The sequence below is a fragment of the Mirounga angustirostris genome, unplaced genomic scaffold, assembly GCF_029215605.1.
Source record: "Mirounga angustirostris isolate CCGP_5_RB_7025 unplaced genomic scaffold, mMirAng1.0.hap1 SCAF_16, whole genome shotgun sequence".
Taxonomy (NCBI): domain Eukaryota; kingdom Metazoa; phylum Chordata; class Mammalia; order Carnivora; family Phocidae; genus Mirounga; species Mirounga angustirostris.
Window position 1 is genome coordinate 40,967,932 of NW_026991724.1, and position 18,191 is coordinate 40,986,122.

An 18,191-nucleotide genomic window follows, 5' to 3' on the forward strand; every position below is an offset into this window, starting at 1 on the left:
CCCCAGAGTGACACAGTTTTAGACAAAACCCTATATACAAAAAGGGAAAAATTTTATTGAAGGAAGAATCAATTCACATATGTATTTATTAAGGACCCAAACGTGTTTTATGTAAGGCATCTAAACATGAAAGAGACGGATTTCAAAAATAATCCCTGCTCTCCAATCCGTAACATCAAAGACACCAACAATCAAGTTAAAACATGACAAATGCCATCTGAAAAGACACCTACTTATTTTTCTTAAAGCCACCCAGCAGATACCTCAATCCATTTGCACAGAATGTGTGCTTGTTATTAATAGCAACAGACACAGGAAGGAGGAGAAAATACCCAACAGGGGTGACCAGGAAAGGCTTCCTGGATGAAGCAATTTCGTCTTGGAATCAGAAAGACGGACAGTCTTTTCACAGGTGGAAGACCCAGACGACCAGACCATCCCTTAAGAAAAATCAATTAAACACGTGGTCTGAGCATCTGCTGACAAAAGGCTTCATCTACCGTTCTTGGCAGAGTGAAGAACGAGAAGGAAACCCAGGTAAGAGCACAGTACCTGCCCTCAAAAAAGGCTTACACTCTAGTTTGGAGAGCAAGACAAGCGTGTGCTCGAAGGCGAGGTTAAGGAACGAGCGCGCCGCCCCCACCCCAACACTAGGGGGGAGTCTTGGGAGAGGCGAAGGTATCCCCGGCTGCTCTCACAGGCAGGCAGTCAGCAAACGCCTCCCCAGCGCACGCCAGCGGGCAGCGGGGCCTGGGGGGCGGCCGAGACCCGGGAAGGGGCGCGCCGGGCCGAGCGACGCGGGAGGCGGGGAGAGGCCGGAGGGGTCGGCCTGCTTCGGTCCGCGCGGCCCTTACAAAGTCCCCCGCACCCACCAGCACGGGCGGGTAACAGGCGGCCACGGGCGCAAGCAAGAGGTTTCCGCGACCCCAAGGCGCGCCCCACTCTCAACCCTGGGGGTCTCAGTGGGGCCACCGCCAGACCTGAAGCGACCCCCCCCCGGAGCCGGGTTCCTCCTCCCCCTGAGCCGCCACCTCTCGCTCTGGCCTGGGAACGGCGTTAGTCTGCGGGGCCGAGAGCAGCCTCGGAGGCTCAACATTCGCACTGCGGGGCCGGGGGCCGGGGGGCCGGGAGCTCCGCGGTCTCCGCGGCGGGACGCGGGGGGCGGGGCCGGCGCAACGAGCGGAAATGCGCTGCTTCCTTCCGGCAGGCGCCGCACGAGACGGGGCGGGGCGCCCCGGGAAGGGGCGGGGGCTCGCGCTGACGGACGGCTCCCGGGACCTATGGGTGCGGCCGCGGCGGCCCGGCCTCCCCGGCGCGCCCCTTCCTCGGGGCCGCGGACGCCCCCCGGTTCCCCATTTCTCGGGTGTCGCGCGAAGCTCCGCAGCTGCCCGGTGGCCGCTGTCTGGTCCTCTCTGTCCTCGGGGCGCGTTGCGGGCCGTCCTGCGGCCCCGCCCCCGCGGCCCTTGGCGCCCCCCGGCCGGCCGACCGGCCGGCCTCCTTCCCCGCCCGGAGCCGCGCGCCAGGACGCCTGAGGCCGCAGGTCTGTGGCTGCGTGTCGGGCCGCTGGCGGCGCGAGGGGACACCGGGCGCGAGGCTTCGGCTGTGGGCCGCGGGGTGTCCGGCGTTCCGCCGAATGCGCCGCGACCACCGGGAGCCCGCGGGCCGCCCCGCCGCGCAGTCGGGGGGCGCGGTCCGGGCCCCGGGGCGTCTGGGGGCGCCCGGGTGGGGGACGTGGCGCACGCTTGCTCGGCGCGAACTGCGGGGCCGGGGGCGGCAGGTCGGGAGTGAGGAAGTTTGCCGAGGGCGGGGCCGCGTTCGCCGGCCACTTCTCGCTCCGGCCGCGCCGGCCTGGTCGGTGCCGGCCTCGGCGGCCGCGCGACTCTACCCAACAACCAGAGCAAGTCCCCTAACTTGGGCGGCCGCCGCCGGCCCCTCGGCGTCCGCTGGGGACACCCGGAGCTGTGGGGCTGGGGTGCGGTAGGATGCTGAGTGACGTGCCCTGCAGCGCCCGGGACACTCGGGGCGTGCTGGCGCCTCGGAGTAGAGGACAAGCGTCGCTTTCATCTCCCTTTTCCAGTGTTTAAGATGGCATTCCCTTTCATTTGGTGGGGAAACTTTTGTTTCGTAGTTCGTGCGATTATCACAGTTGCCTGACACAGAGCTGGCACGAAAATATTTGTTGCCCTTCTGTCCTAACTTGTTAGAGTGTATCCGCTGTGGGATATTTACAACTCCTCCCGAGCCCTTAGAAAGGGCATGATTCTAGGATAAGGTGAGTGGGGGATGAGCCCATCTACAGCAGTATGACTTTTTGCCTGTACTCCTTTTCCTCCCTCGCTGCTACAGGTTCTCCATTTTCATTGTACTTAACTGTTTTTGCGTCTCACTTTTTTTTTTTTTTGTATGAATGACTGAACGAACGAATAAATTGTATAATTTTGGTTGGTTGGTTGGTTCTTTCTATAAAGCAAGTTGTTTGTTTAGGAATTGATAAACTGCCCTAACAATGGTGCCCGGCACCTGGTCATATTTCATAGTAATTAGTAAAACGCTGTTCATTATTCAGAGGAGTGAAGCAAGATGTTCCGGAGGACTGTAGCCAGCTTTCTCACTGCCACCACTCCCTCGCCTCCCACTCGCTGCTTCCAAACCAGGCTTCTGCACCCTGCCTTTACTCCCACTTTTGCTCCCTGGGATAGCAGGCTGCCCTGATTGGCACACCCCCGCTGCCATCACCACTGAGGCGTATTCCTAAAGCTTCCAGTATGAATTGTTTTTAAAGAACATCGGTATTAAAATTCAGATACCTGAGACAAAACAATATTTCGCTTCTTCAGAATCCGAATTCCAACAGATTTACTACTGAATACCTCTTCCCGTGGTACGGAACTGTAGAACATGATCCAGAACTGCATAATTATGTGACCAATTGCAAGGTAACTGCAGTGGCTCAGGAAGGAGAAAGATCAGCGGCCGCTGGCACAACCACAGACAGGAAGGCTTCTTGGAAGAAGGGCAGGGGCTTGTCTGGGATGCCCACCTGTATTCATAATTCTTGTTGGGATGTATTAAGTAAATATTTGTGTTGTGTCTTCACAGTAACTTTGAAGGCTGGTTAAGATGGGAAAGTGGGAGGGCATGCTAAGTCAGGGACAAGGCTTCAAGTCACTTAAGCACAGATGAGCACAGGGTGTGTTGCGGAGAGGGCACTGGCATATGGACAGGGAGTTTACTTTTCTGTCGTTTTGTAGGAGTGGTTGGAAGAACAATGCATGTAAGTCTTTGACACCATGATATCCATCAGGCAAAGAAAAGGAGTGAAAACCACAGAAGTTTCTGAGGATTATGCAGCACAAGAAGCAAATGTGAAGTTGGAAAATAAATTGCCATCTGGTAGGTGATTTAAATTAAAGCAGCATTTGGGATTGCTTTTATTTCTGCATATTAAAATATCACTCTCCAATAGGATAAGAATTTGGTGAGACCTAACAGCTGAGACTTGATCTAATACCCTGATGTTTTAGTTCGACAAATTATTTGATTGCAATTTGATAATACTGGCGTTTCAGTTATGATCACATAAAAGGTGAAACAGCTCTGATTAGAACCCCTTGTTTCTCAGCTTTGTGTTCAGTAGGTTCTGGTTTTGCCAATCTTTGACTTTCTAAAGTAATGCTTTCCCCCATGGTTCAGAGTTTAGTCTGTTTCTAATTTTTCTGGGTTTGTGTATTCTGTTCACTCTAGACACCCTTACCTTGGGAGACTTTCTCATTTCATTAAGGTATTGAAAAATGAATCAAACTTTTTTTTTATTCTTTATATGAATTCCTGAAATTTTCTCCTTTGGTTTGGGGAGGGAGGATGGTCAGAATTTGGTGAGTTGTTTATATAATGCTAAAGACTCTTGCTAAGCTGTACATCAAATATTAATTACCAACTTCCTGACTCCAGAGTTGCTTTCTTAACTAAGCGTGGTCAAGGTTTTTAAAAATAAGCATGAAAAAATTCCATGTCTATCAACTATTTTGGATATCGACAGAATTTACATTAATGGCAGCTGTGTTAATTCTTTTTTTTTAAAAGATTTTATTTATTTATTTGAGAGAGAGAAAGAGAGAGCATGAGAGGGGGGAAGGTCAGAGGAAGAAGCAGACTCCATGCTGAGCAGGGAGCCCCATGTGGAACTTAATCCCAGGACTCAAGGGTCATGACCTGAGCCGAAGGCAGTTGCATAACCAACTGATCCACCCAGGCACTCAGCAGCTATGTTAATTCTTATCAGCCAGAACAAGTAAAGTAATTTGGGGGAACAGTTTTATAAAATAAAATTAATCTGTATTGAGAAGTCATGCCATCCAACTCCGCTGTTAGCAATTTTGGACAAGACAGAGTACTTTCTAAAGACTTAAACAGTGTAACTTCAAGTTTGCTTTTTTGTTTATTATTTATTTTTTAAAGATTTTTTTAAAAAAATTATTTGAGAGAGAGATAGAACATGAGCTGGGAGGAGAGGGAGAAGCAGGCCCCCCACTGAGCAGGGAGCCTGACTTGGGTCTCAACCCAGGACTCTGGGATCATGACCTGAGCTGAAGGCAGATGCTTAAACGACTGAGCCACACAGGTGCCCCAAGTTTGCTTTTTTATATTAAAACATAATTTTGAGAATTCTTCATTTTACTGAAGCAGCATTTATTTATTCATGTCTGAAAAAAACCCTGAAAACTAAAGAAAAGCAAAAAAAAAAAAAAGAAAGAAAGAAAGAAAGAAGGAAAAAATACTCCCACAAACAAATCCATCCTTAGACTTCCACCCATGAAACTTGATCTTGCTGTCTAAATGTCTCTGCATTCAGATGTGGTTTTACAAAATTGAGATCCCAGCTGTTTTGTAACTTGCTACATTTCTTTTATTATGTTACAAACATATCATAAGTCAGTCAATGTATTTTTTTTTTTAAGATTTTATTTATTTATTTGACGAGAGAGAGAGAGAGTGAGAGCAGGAACACAAGCAGGGGGAGTGGGAGAGGGAGAAGCAGGCTTCCCACCGAGCAGGGAGCCCGATGTGGGACTCGATCCCAGGACCCTGGGATCATGACCTGAGCCGAAGGCAGACACTTAACGACTGAGCCACCCAGGGGCCCCAGTCAATGTATTTTAAAAATGTTATCAGTGGGGCGCCTGGGTGGCTCAGTTGGTTAAGCAACTGCCTTCGGCTCAGGTCATGATCCTGGAGTCCCGGCATCGAGTCCCACATCGGGCTCCCTGCTCGGCAGGGAGTCTGCTTCTCCCTCTGACCCTCCTCCCTCTCATGCTCTCTATCTCATTCTCTCTCTCAAATAAATAAATAAAATCTTTAAAAAAAAAAAATGAAAAGTTATCAATGTAGTAGTTGTGTGGCTATAGCATAATTTAATTCCTTGTTGAATATTTAGATGGTTTTTAACCTTTTACCTATATAAACAGAACTATGATAAATATACCTGTGGCCAAATGTTTATTTAAAACTTTTATTTCTTTGGGGTATATGCCTGGATTTAGAATTATTGGTCAAATAGTATGCTCATTTGGGTAGCTTTTTACTACTTACTGCCATGTTGCATTCCAGAGAGTTACCAAGTTACTCTTCCACCAGCAGTGCTTGAGAAATACTCATGTTTTGTACCCTTATTAAAACAGTGTTAGCATTTTTAAGCTATCAAATTGGCCAACATCTAAAAAGTTATAGCTCATCGTTTTAATTTGCATTTCTCTTTTTTGAGAGAGAGAGGGAGAGAGAGAGAGAATGTGGGCTGGGGAGGGAGGAGGGCAAAGGGAGAGGGGGAGACAAATCCCAAGCAGGCTTAAGGGCCAGCACAAAGCCCAACATAGGGCTCAGTCTCAAAACCCTGAAACCTGAGCGGAAGATCAGATGCTCAAGCCACTGAGCCACTCAGGTGCCCCAATTTGCATTTCTTTAATACTGATGAATGTGAATATTTTTGTCTATTATTGGCCGTCTTTTTCTTTTGTACTTTGCCTACTCGTATGTTTAATCTTTTCCAACTGAAATACTTATTTTTTTAATCCTGAAAGTGTTCATCCCGTATTAAGGATACTTAAACTTTCTTATATGTGCTATAAATACTTTTTCCTAGTTTATGTGTCCTTTAACTTGAGTTGTGATGGATTTTTCTCCCCTGATGGGTTTTTGGATTTTAAGTTGCCAAGTTTTTTGGTAGCTTTTAATGAATAAACGACAAATTATATGTAGACCATCACAGAGACTTTTTTTTATCCTAGACATGCAACCCATTTACTCCTCCGAATTTCATAGGTAAACTACAGTTATTGAACTATGCCAAACACAGACCCTACATAAAAAAATGAATAAGATAACTTGCTTGTCCTCCAAAAGCTCACACTGGCAAAATGGACAAGTGAACAATTAGATACAGTCGCATAAAAACTGTAGTAAAGTATGAAAACAGGTCTCCAAAATCACAGAAAGGAGCCTCTGAGTGTCTCCTGGGAATAAGGAAAGCTTCAGCAGTGACAGTCAGCTGGAACTTAGCATACCTGATAGGCTGAAGTAGAACTAGTAAATTCTACATTCTTTACTCACTTAGCTGTTTGTTTTGTTTTTCTAAAAGGTTGTACCACTAGAAGGTTGTGGAAGCTTCTGTCATTTACGGTTGGTGGAACCATTGCCCTTTGCATTGGACTTCTAACATCTGTCTACCTGGCCACTTTACATGAAAACGATTTGTGGTTTTCTAATATTAAGGTATGAGGTTCCTATGACTGTTGTATGATTTACTCATCAGTATCTCCAGTAGTTAACCATATAGATGAATGACCAAGATAATGCAGTTTTGCCATAAAGAATCTAATCTCTTAAAAGCCTTGGCTGTAGCGTAAAAAGACTTCGTTAGTTTAAAATTGCATCAGAATTTTTGTAATCAGTGAGTTTTCTCATTTTCATTAATTTGCTCCAGTTACACGGCAGATACTGTAAACCAGTATTTTTCAACCTGTACATTGTGAAATTGGCACAATAAAACATGAGTAACGTTTTTCTTAGTTAAAATAAGATGGGAGAGAGTATTATCACATACGCTAGGGTTGAGAGGTATTTGTGTAACTATTAATTATAGGTATGTATGTGCAAACCGGGTCACAGTATACATTTTTTTTCTGTTCGGTACAGTAAAAAAGAAATCAGAAGCCAGTGCTGTAAACCATAGATCCACAGATGACCGCAGTGTGTTCATACCTTTCTAGTCGTAGATGCAGTGCTGAGAGGGCGGAGAGCCACTGGTTTTCTGAGGAAGGGAGTCATGATTTTCATCACGTTCTCAGGAGGGTCTGTGACTTCTTAAACCCCAGTTTCCTTGTTCTCTGTTTTCTCTTTTTAAACATTTCTAAGCGTCTTTTAATTTGCCATTGTTTTCGGAACAAGTATCACTTATGCAAGGAAACTCCCACATCGCCGGTACTTTTCATCGAAATATACTTTGTTTTTGATCCAAAATGTTATGATCTTTGACCGTATTTACTGTGGCTCCTAGTGACTAGTTGCTGGTAAAGGTAAAATTCACTTTGAAAAGGTCAAATATTTATCACCTCTGTGAATATTTTTAAAAGTCTGTGCAGAATCTGAAACAGTTCTCAGAGTTTTCCCAAAGTATTTTGAGCTTTGGTTCCATTATTGGAATGAGTCTCCAAAGGAGAGACTACTTTGAATGACAACTTTAATTTATAGGAATAACTTCTTGTATGTTTATTTTAAAAACCTGTCCTATTACTCTATAGGTGTAGTGTGTATATACCTTCATACAGATTATCATGGTACAAAGAATAATTCTTACCCTTCACGGACAGTGGGTAGTTTTTCTTGTCAAGAAAAATTCTACTCACTTTTATCTCTTTAAAATGGAGTGCTTATAAACAGATTTCTTAGAACTAAACAATGTAATACTTTTTTATCCACACAAGTATTTTGAATAAAGACTGAAATATCCCTGTGTGGGCATATGGCTGAAACTAAATGCTAGTAACTCTGTAGTAAGGAGAAGATGCTGAAACAGATCACCTAACTTATTTTCAAGCTGTAATTTTAGCTCTTTAAAGTTTTTAAGTGGCCTTGCTAATAACCTCAAATAAATACACCCCATCATTAAGAAGCCTGAGCACCCTTGATTTTTTCTCTTCAATCTCGCCAGGTTAGAGAGGCATTGTACTTTTACCCAGTATTTATTGAGCGCCTCTTCTGTGGTAGCATTGATCTAAACACTGTGGGGAACATGGAGAGAGTAACGAAGACTAATGAATTTGCCGGCAGACTCTCCAGTGTAATACGCTAATTCTGTACATACGTGTTGAGCACTGTAGGATGCCAGCAGGTGCGGTGCCCAGTGGCAACACTGCCAACTAAAACCAGGCCCCAGCCTTCAGGGTTTTACTCTCTGGAGGGTATAGGCAAGTAGGCGGACAGCGACAGCCCGTCCAAAGTCAGTACATTGATGGGGTAGGATAGAGTATTGCGGGAGCGCAGAGCAGGGGTAGCCCAACCCGGTTCTGGAAGATGAGGGAAGGTTTTCTAGAGGAAGTAATGGTTAAGGAGACCTGAAGGATGAGAAGGGTTAACCAGACAAACTGGGGAGGAAAGATGAATGTCCTAGGGGAGGGACGTGTACAGGAACTTCAAGAGGCAAGAGCGTTGAGAGCGTTCAAGGTGTTGGCAGTAGTTTGGCCTGGCTGGCGAGTAGATGGGGAGAGCATGTACTGGGATGGTAAACAGAGGCCAGGTCATGAAGGAACAGCAATGTCATCATCTTGTTTGAGAAAGATGGCTCCGGCTACAGTGTGGAGAGTGGATTTGAAGAGGGTAACACTAAAGTGAGAGGAAACCACCAAGAAAATCCAACTCAGTGGATTCAATAGTACCTGAATGTCAGTAAATGCATGTTTTATGTGTGCCAGACACAGATTCAGGCCCTAAGAATATAGCCTTTGAATCGGATATGGAACTAAATTCTGATGAGGAGGGAAAAAATAAGTGTATTATGGTGGAAACCAGACAGTGTGGTGACCTAGTTATTGGGAGGCTACTTGAAATTGGGAGGGAAAGCAGACCATTTTGAAGACAAGACCTACATCAGTACTTACATCCTAGGAAGGAACCAGGCAAGCTAAGTCTGTGAAAGTCTCCTAAGCAGAGGGAACAACAAGTGAAAAGGCCCTTGTGTAGGACAAAACCTATCTAGTTGAGTATCAGAGAGAAGGCACGTGGGGCCAGAATCTTATAAGCAAAGAGGAGAATAGAACCAGAGGAGAAAAGACCGGATCCTGCTGGAGAGAAGTAGACAGTCAGAGCTTAGGAAGGATGGAGCGATTCATCATTTGTGTGGATGGTGAGTGAGAAGGAAGAATCATCAGTGATGATCTGCTTTCTCCCATTAGCAGCTGAATAGATGGGTGGATATGCCATCCACTGTGATAATGAACCCTGTGGGAGGAACAGATCTAGAGTGCAAGAGCTTCCGTCACCACCTACCCAGAGTTAAGCTGAACTTGACAGGTTAAGGGCACAGTGTGCCACAAAACTGCTCTCACTTTTGACACCACTTAACAAGTTTGGGGGTCCTCAGGCTACCCTCACTTCTGACTACAAGTAGACTATAAACTTGGCGATACCTACTATCCCCTCAGGTTCAGTAATTCCCTAGAATGCCTCACAGAACTCAGGAGAGCCTTACACTTATGAATACAGTTTTATTAGGACAGATATAAATCAGAACCAGCCAAAGGCAGAGACTCATTGAAAGAGGACCCCAAACTCAGGCTTTCCCTTGTCCTTTCCCTGTGGAGTTAGGCACCTTGATGTATGATGATGTGTTGAACATTGCCAACCAAGGAAGCTCACCTGAGCTCTGGTGTCCAGAGCTTTGACTGGAGTTTCATTATGTAGGTATGACTGATGGAATCATTGGCCAGTGTTGAATTCATTCTCCAATCCCCCTCTCCTCCCCGGGGGTTGGGCCAGTATCAGCTGGCTCCAAGCCCCAACCCTCTGAGCACACGGCTGGTCTTTCTGGCTTGGTCGGCCCCCATCCTGAGTCATCTCCTTAGAACAGACTATCAAGTGTCGTCCTGAGGAACCCACTGTGAACAAAGACACTGTTCTCACTTGAGAAATTCGAGGATTTACTGGCTCTCTCCCAGGAACTGGGGACAGAGGCCAGCCAAATTCTTTCCAGGGGACAGCAAGACAGCAAATGATACATCCTTGTTTGGATACGTTATGAGTCACTTTTGAAACAGTCCAAGGAGAGAGAGGGAGAGTAGAGGGAGCTGGATTCATGGATCTGGAGGCAGGAGATCCATCTGTGTTGGAAATGGACATTTTCATATTACCAGCTTGTAGACGTGTGGGCAAGAATGTTTGAGGAGTGTGCAGAGTGAGAAAGAGACCCTAGGCTAGTTTCTGTCTATGCCTCAGATACCATCTGGGAGAAGCTATAAAACAGGAACATCCTCAAATCTAACAGGTTTCTTTCCACCAACACCCCCGCCCCCTGAAACGTACAGTTGAGCTCAGTCTTACAGCATTTTTTTCTCTTTATTCAAGCAATAGCTTGTAGCACAGAATTTTTTTTTCCCTCTGTATCACAAGAGGAATCCTCAGATGTTTCAACTACTCAAACCTGACGATACCTCTGCATAGGCGCTTGGTTTATTTTTCTCTTAGGAAAACCCAGTGCTATCCAATGAAACTTTCTGCAGTGAAGGAAATGATCTATTTCTGCACTGTTCAGTGTAGCAACCACTAGCCAAATGTAGCTGTTAAACACTTGAGATGTGGCTATTGCAACTGAGGAACTAAATTTTACATTTTACTTAATTTTAAAATGTGTATACATTTTCTGTGAATAAACCAATGAAAATGATAGCTATTAGTGATCAGAGACATGAGTCAGCCAAAGGGAAAGCTCATTTTCAGAGTTTATACGCCTTCAGAAATTTACTCCTTAATTTATACCGTTTTCATATTGGGGGATTATGGGAATATTTGAGAAGTGTAAATCTGTTTTCCTTTTGTACTTATGGGTTATAACTTACCAAAATTGCTAGGCTGTTTTTTATGAAAATACTTTGATCTTCTCTGAATACTTTGAATTAGTTGTAATTATTCAGAGTAAAAACATTGCTTCCAAAATAGACAAATCATACATTGAGTTTATGCATTCAGAATGATAACTTTAAATGTTAGTTGCTAATCTTAACAATGTTAGTATTTGCATGTGGGAACTCTGGACCAGGGAGCAACTTGAAAGTTGAAGATGTTGGTTTAAATGGTCATAGAAAATGTGTATATACTATCCTTTTTTAGCATATTTTTTAGTTTTAGTTTCTATTTAAATTCCAGTTAAAATGCAGTATAATATTAGTTTCAGGTGTACAGTTAGTGCTTCATCACTTCTATACATCACCCAGTGCTCATCACAATAAGTGCCCTCCTTAATCCCCATCACCTACTTCACCCATCCCCTCAACCACCTCCCCTCTGGTAACCATCAGTTTGTTCTCTACAGTTAAGAGTCTGTTTCTTGGTTTGCCTCTCTTTTTCCCCCTGTGATCATTTGTTTTGTTTCTTAAATTCCACATGTGACTGAAATCATAGGGTATTGGTCTTTCTCTGACTGACTTATTTTGCTTACCATTATACACTCTGGCTCCATCCATGTCATTGCAAATGTCAAGATTTCATTCTTTCTTTTATAATTTTATTATTTTTTTAAAGATTTTATTTTTATTTATTTGAGAATGAGACAGAGCACAACTGGGGGAAGGGCAGAGAAAGAGGAAGAAGCAGACTCCCTGCTGACCAGGGAGCCCAACGCTGGGCTTGATTCCAGGACTCCAGGATCATGACCTGAGCCGAAGGCAGATGCTTAACAGACTGAGCCACCCAGGCACCCCAAGATTTCATTCTTTTTGATGGCTGAGTAATATTCCATTGTATATATACACCACATCTTTATCCATTCACCAGTCGATAGACATTAAGGTTCTTTCCATAATTTGGCTATTGTAGATAGTGCTGCTGTAAACATCAGGGTGCATGTATCCCTTAGAATTAGTATTTTTGTATCCTTTGGGTAAATACCTAGTAGTGCAATTGCTGGATAGTAGGGTAGCTCTCTTCTTAACTTTTTGAGGAACCTCCATACTGTTTTCCCGAGTGGCTGCACCAGTTTGCATTCCCACCAACAGTGCAAGACGATTCCCCTTTCTCATTTTTTTAAAACATTTTTATTTATTTATTAGAGAGACAGAGCATGAGCAGCAGGGAGGGGCAGAAGCAGAGGGGGAAGCAGACTCCCCACTAAGCAAGGAGCCAGACTCGAGGCTCCCAGGACCCCAAGACCATGACCTGAGCTGAAGGCAGACGCTTAACTGACTGAGCCATCCAGGTGCGCCCTCCTCCTTATTGAATGTCTACTGTGTACTTAGCACTGTTTTAGGTACAATTTAAACATTTAATCTGGCTATCTCCAAAGCCCAAACATTTTAACTCTAAATTGTCCTTTAAATGCAACGTGCTTTTTTGCTGCCCTTTATTATAAACAAAACACACTAAAAGGGTTCAAAGCCAATGCTCTTACTTGCTGTGCTACCTTTATGGTGCCCAGCACATCATCAGTGTTGAATAACAGTGGTCTGTTTGGAGTCAAGTTAACTTCTACAGGTGAGGGAAGCGATATAAGCAGGAGAGAGGGGAGATGGGGACAACAGCTGCTATAAAAAGATCTGGGCTGGAACGAGAGCAGAGGGATACAGCTTCTGGAGCTGGCCTTCAGGGATAGGATATAGTTAGTACTGGCAAGTAGGGTGCTAGTCAGTGCATTTTTAGTGACTTGTGTTTAGTCGATGCTAGAGTAAAAATATATATAGCATGATTCTTTTTATTTTTTGAACACGTGTTGTGTTACTTATTACAAACTATACCGTAACAATAAAAACTTTAAATAAAAAAACATTACTCAGTACTCATTACCCTTAACAAAAACCAGTTTTTGTTTTTCTCTTCCATGCTTCATCCTGTATGTGTATATATTTTACATATTTATGACTCCCTGAGATCAAGACCTGAGCCGAAATAAGTCAGATGCTTAATCGACTGAGCCACCCAGACGCCCCTCCAATATACTTTTTATAATCAGATTTATCTGATGTTACATCATACGCTTTTCCCATATGTAGTTACATATTTATATTAACTTTCACAATTATTATGTAAATGATTATGTTTATATAATTTAATATTTTTGAAATTTTTATACTCTTAGTTATTTCACTATTTCTGTGCTCCCCAACTTGGGGTAAATTGTTCCTAATTGTGTAGTTAAACCCCTCAAATTGCTTATTAGTTCTTGTTTGAAAGTGGTAGTGTAGAGATGTCGGTTCCTTCATCTTTTTAGAATTACCTCAAAGCAATTAAGGAAAATGAAAAACAGATAGTCATTTTCCATCCTTGATGAAACTAAGAAAGGCCTATGATCTGGAACCACAATGTGTGAGGGAGGGCCGCCAAACCCAGGGAAACTCAGAGGGGTGTGGGAAGTGGGGGGGACTCTCAGAGCTGCAGATTTTAGAGGAAGTCACCAAAGCCTACTTCTCCGAGGTTGCTGGCATACCCTGAGGGGTGAGACTGAGGTGTCCTGTGGAGAACCATGGGGCCAGATGTGTGCAGTAATGACGGAAGCTTTCCTGGAGACTCTCTGGTAAGCTAGGCAGGCTGAAGGGAGTAATCACAGAGACAAGCCATTTTTGTAAAAGCGGCATTTAAGAAGACCAGGATAAAGGGAGAAAACTTGCATGTTGAACAGCTCTGAGGCTGCCAGTCTTGGTTGACTAAAATGAGGAAAAGACTAAAGAGCTCACTCTTATAAACCACGCTGTATCAAAAGGAAAATTCTTGCTGGCCTGCCTGGTGACCCTGGCCTCTCCTCCACATAAACTTCCTGCAAGTAGCTGATTTTGGTAAGAACTTGCCACATTCAGAAATGGCTCACAACTGGAAAGGAACTAGCACAGGATCTGTACAATGAAACTGCAAGAAAAAAAAGGAAGAGAAAAACAGGAACAGATGATAGATGAAGAGTAGTCACCAGAAACAATTTATAGCAAAGACATGAAGATTGTGACCAGACATGTCACATTAAAAAACTAATATAATAAGCATTTGCCACCATAGAAGATGAATTCAAAGCAGGGGTGTAAGAAGGTATAGACCATCTTCAAGGACATACAGGAAGATAACAAAAGGAAATGAAACATGAGCTGGCAGAACTTAGGCAAGAAATGGAATTAAAAGATAAAACCATAACAGCACAGTGATGTTGGAAGCAACAGAAGATTAGAATCTGCAAAAGGCATAGAGTAAGAAATATTGCACTGATAAAAGAAAACAAAATGAAATGAAATTAGTACAGTTAAAATAGTAGAGAGAAACTGACAGTTAAGGAAGACAACAGCAAACATGCATAATTTGTCCCAACAGAAGAGAACCAAAACGATGAAACAAGAGAGAATCACGTTTAAAGACATGATTCAAGAAAACTTTTGAAAAATGAAAGATGACTTGAATCTACAAATTGACGGGGCACAATGGGCCGCAGGAAAGGAAAACTTGGCCTAGAAAAATCATTAGCTGGGTATAGTTCTGTGAAATGGCTGGGCTTCAATAGTAAGGAACCCCTGGACATCCAAACCAAAGATCGCCTTACCTATAAGAGAAGTCAGTCTGGCTTCCAACTTCTCCATGGTAACATTTAATGCTTAAAGACCTGGAATGATGCTGCAGAAGACTCACATAAGAGAATGTGGTTTATATATTTTATTTTTTAAAAAGATTTTATTTATTTATTTGTCAGAGAGAGCGCGCACAAGCAGGGGGAGCTGCAGGCAGAGGTAGAAGCAGGCTCCCCGCTGATCAGGGAGCCTGATGTAGGACTCGATCCCAGGACCCTGGGATCACAACCTGAGCCAAAGGCAGACACTTAACTGACTGAACCACCCAGGTGTTCCATTTTAATCTGGTCATTCTATCATGTATAAAGCACCGTACAAATTGTTTTGATTCTGAGAAATGTATTTTTTAAGAACACCTGAAGAAATTGGTAGAGGGAAAACTTTACCCAGCTGAGAGAGAAAAGGCAAAACAATGGCAGAAAGACTACCCCTGAGGTGCAAATATATTTAACTGTAGAACTATCACTAAATAGTTATAAAACAAAGTACATATGATGTAAACAATGTGGTAACACCTAGCAGTGTTATACTATGAAATAGTAACAGAATAACAATGTAATAATAAGTTAGAAGAGGTAAGAAAAAAGAAGGTAAAAGACGGAGGAATCCATTTATTTTTTATAGATAGAAGTCAAGTTTCATTTCAAAATGAAAAGTCAAGGGGCATCTGGCTGGCTCAGATGGTTAAATGTCTAACTCTTGATCTCAGGGTCGTGAGTTCAAGCCCCATGCTGGGCTCCACGCTGGGTGTGGAGCCTACTTAAATACGTAGTCAAGAAACAGATGTGTAGGGCGCCTGGGTGGCTCAGTCGTTAAGCGTCTACCTTTGGCTCAGGTCATGATCCCAGGGTTCTGGGATCGCGCCCCACATCAGGCTCCCTGCTCCGCGGGAAGCCTGCTTCTCCCTCTCCCACTCCCCCTGCTTGTGTTCCTCTCTCGCTGTGTCTCTCTCTGTCAAATAAATAAAATCTTAAAAAAAAAAAAAAAAGTGTAGTGTATGTAAAAGAAAATTCCAAGAAAAGTATTATCAAGTAAAATGGGGCAGGGAAGAACTATAAATTTCATGAGATTATCATTACTTATTATAGGAACTCAATAGATACTATCTGTAGAAATAGAGAATTAAGTTATCCTTCAAAGTTATAAAGGTAACTCCTAGAACAAAAACATAAACCTTTCAAATTAAAAGACATACATACACACAGACGCACACACACATGGAGACACGGGCCGTATAGTAAAGGATTTATTCTAAAGGATAACAAAAAATGTGATAAATGTGTATTAACACAGATATGTCAAAATACTTTTGTATAAATAAATCTGTCTGCTTTAGTCACCTGATAAAAACTCTGTCGTAAAGCAAAATCCAAATCACGTACTATATGCATAAGATTCTCCCAAGAACAGAGTTCCTTAGAAGGATTAGTCCAAAGGTGGATAAGGACTTGCTGAAATATTTCCCCAAAGGGGGGAAAGAAAGTCTTAGACAGAAAGTGTTAAATGAAGCGAAGAAGGGCAATTTTTCAGTAATAAAGATGCCAACCACAGATAGGACTACCATGTGTCAGATAACTTACCAATATTTATAAAGCAAAAACCACAGGAAATACAAAAAATAGAGAAACACATTAATACCAGGTTTTAATTCTTTCTCAGTTCATAAAAAAAAAAAAGCAAGTGGTCAAAAATAAGAATATAGAAGACCTAGGGAAAATAATAAATAAGAGTTCTAATCTATAAATATCTAAAGACAGAATGTATGTTCTTTTCAAATATCCGCAGAACATTAACTAAAATGTTCATATGTTAAGCCATGGAGAAAAATCTCACATCCAAAACTACAGACAATATTTCCTTATCACAGTGTGATAGTGCATAGTCTTGGCTTGTTCTTTTTTTTAATTTTATTTTATTATGTTAGTCACCATACAGTACATCATTAGTTTTTGATGTAGTGTTCCATGATTCATTGTTTTCGTATTAACACCCAGTGCTCTATTCAATATGTGCCCTCCTTAATATCCATCACCAGGCTAACCTATCCCCCCACCACCCTCCCCTCTAAAACCCTCAGTTTGTTTCTCGGAGTCCATAGTCTCTCATGGTTCATCTCTCCCTCCGATTTCCCCCCCCTTCATTTTTCCCTTCCTTCTCCTTATGTCCTCCATGCTATTCCTTATGTTCCACAAATAAGTGAAACCATATGATAATTGACTTTCTCTGCTTGACTTATTTCACTTAGCATAATCTCCTCCAGTCCCATCCATGTTGATGTAAAAGTTGGGTATTCATCCTTTCTGATGGCTGAGTAATATTCCATTGTATATATGGACCACATCTTCTTTATCCATTCATCTGTTGAAGGACATCTTGGCTCTTTCCACAGTTTGGCTATTATAGACATTGCTGCTATGAACATTGGGGTGCATATGGCCCTTCTTTTCACTACATCTGTGTCTTTGGGGTAAATACCCAGTAGTGCAATTGCTGGGTCATAGGATAGCTCTATTTTTAATTTTTTGAGGCACCTCCATACTGTTTTCCAAAGTGGCTGTACCAACTTCATTCCCACCAATAGTGTAAGAGGATTCCCCTTTCTCCACAACCTCTCCAACTTTTTTTTTTTTTTTTAAATTTTATTTATTTATTTGACAGAGAGAAACAGCGAGAGAGGGAACACAAGCAGGGGGAGTGGGAGAGGGAAAAGCAGGCTTCCAGCTGAGCAGAGAGCCTGACGTGGGGCTCAATCCCAGGACCCCCCGGGATTGTGACCTGAGCCCAAGGCAGACGCTTAATGACTGAGCCACCCAGGCACCTCCCATTTGTTGTTTCTTGCCTTGTCAATTTTTGTCATTCTAATTGGTGTAAGGTGGTATCTCAAGTCTTGGTTTGTTCTTGACTTTGGGGATAATGGTTACAGACTCACATTATACTCTTTTAATTTATTCATTCATTTAAATAAAAACTGGAGATAACTAAAAAGAAAAAGGTCACTTCCTAAAAATCTAAAAATATTTCCTAACTTTTTGGTCACAGGAAATTAAAACTGAATTTATAGAAATTATAAATGAAATCTAGAAAAGGGTGGAAATCATATTTCAGGGCTAGGGAATACAGTTAGAGCAGTATTCAGAAGAATTTTTAGCTTTAAGTATTATATAATGAAATAAGAATGAATAAACAAACGGATTATCCACTTAAGTAGTTGGAAAGTAAAAATCTAGCAACGGAAGGAAGGCTAAAGGTAAAAGGAGAAATTGATCAACTAGAAAGTAGGAAAATAATTAATAAATGAATGGTTATTTGGGGAGTGAAAAATAAGGATAAGGATGAGGTGTAGGAAGTATAAATAATCCAAAATAAGAAATAACAGAGAAATAATTACAGAGA

General features: G+C 42.7%; 1 protein-coding gene across 11 annotated transcripts in view; it reads left to right on the forward strand.

The window, feature by feature from the left end:
* Positions 1-410: 410 nt before the first annotated feature.
* DPY19L3 (dpy-19 like C-mannosyltransferase 3) overlaps positions 411-18,191 on the forward strand; it is a 71,130-nt gene continuing 53,349 nt past the window's right edge. For 2 of the 11 annotated variants that reach the window (XR_010408170.1, XM_045891206.3), the window contains exons 1-4: positions 1,312-1,540; positions 2,838-2,936; positions 3,252-3,393; positions 6,632-6,765. Coding sequence is in view for 8 of the 11 variants with exons in the window: in XM_045891206.3 (XP_045747162.2) it covers positions 3,291-3,393; positions 6,632-6,765 (237 nt within the window). In the remaining 3 variants the exon portion in view is untranslated. Of the gene's footprint in view, positions 538-1,310; positions 1,541-2,128; positions 2,273-2,837; positions 2,937-3,251; positions 3,394-6,631; positions 6,766-18,191 lie in introns of those variants that run through there. The other 9 variants (XM_045891209.3, XM_064581100.1, XM_045891201.3 and 6 more) reach the window with 8 other exon arrangements.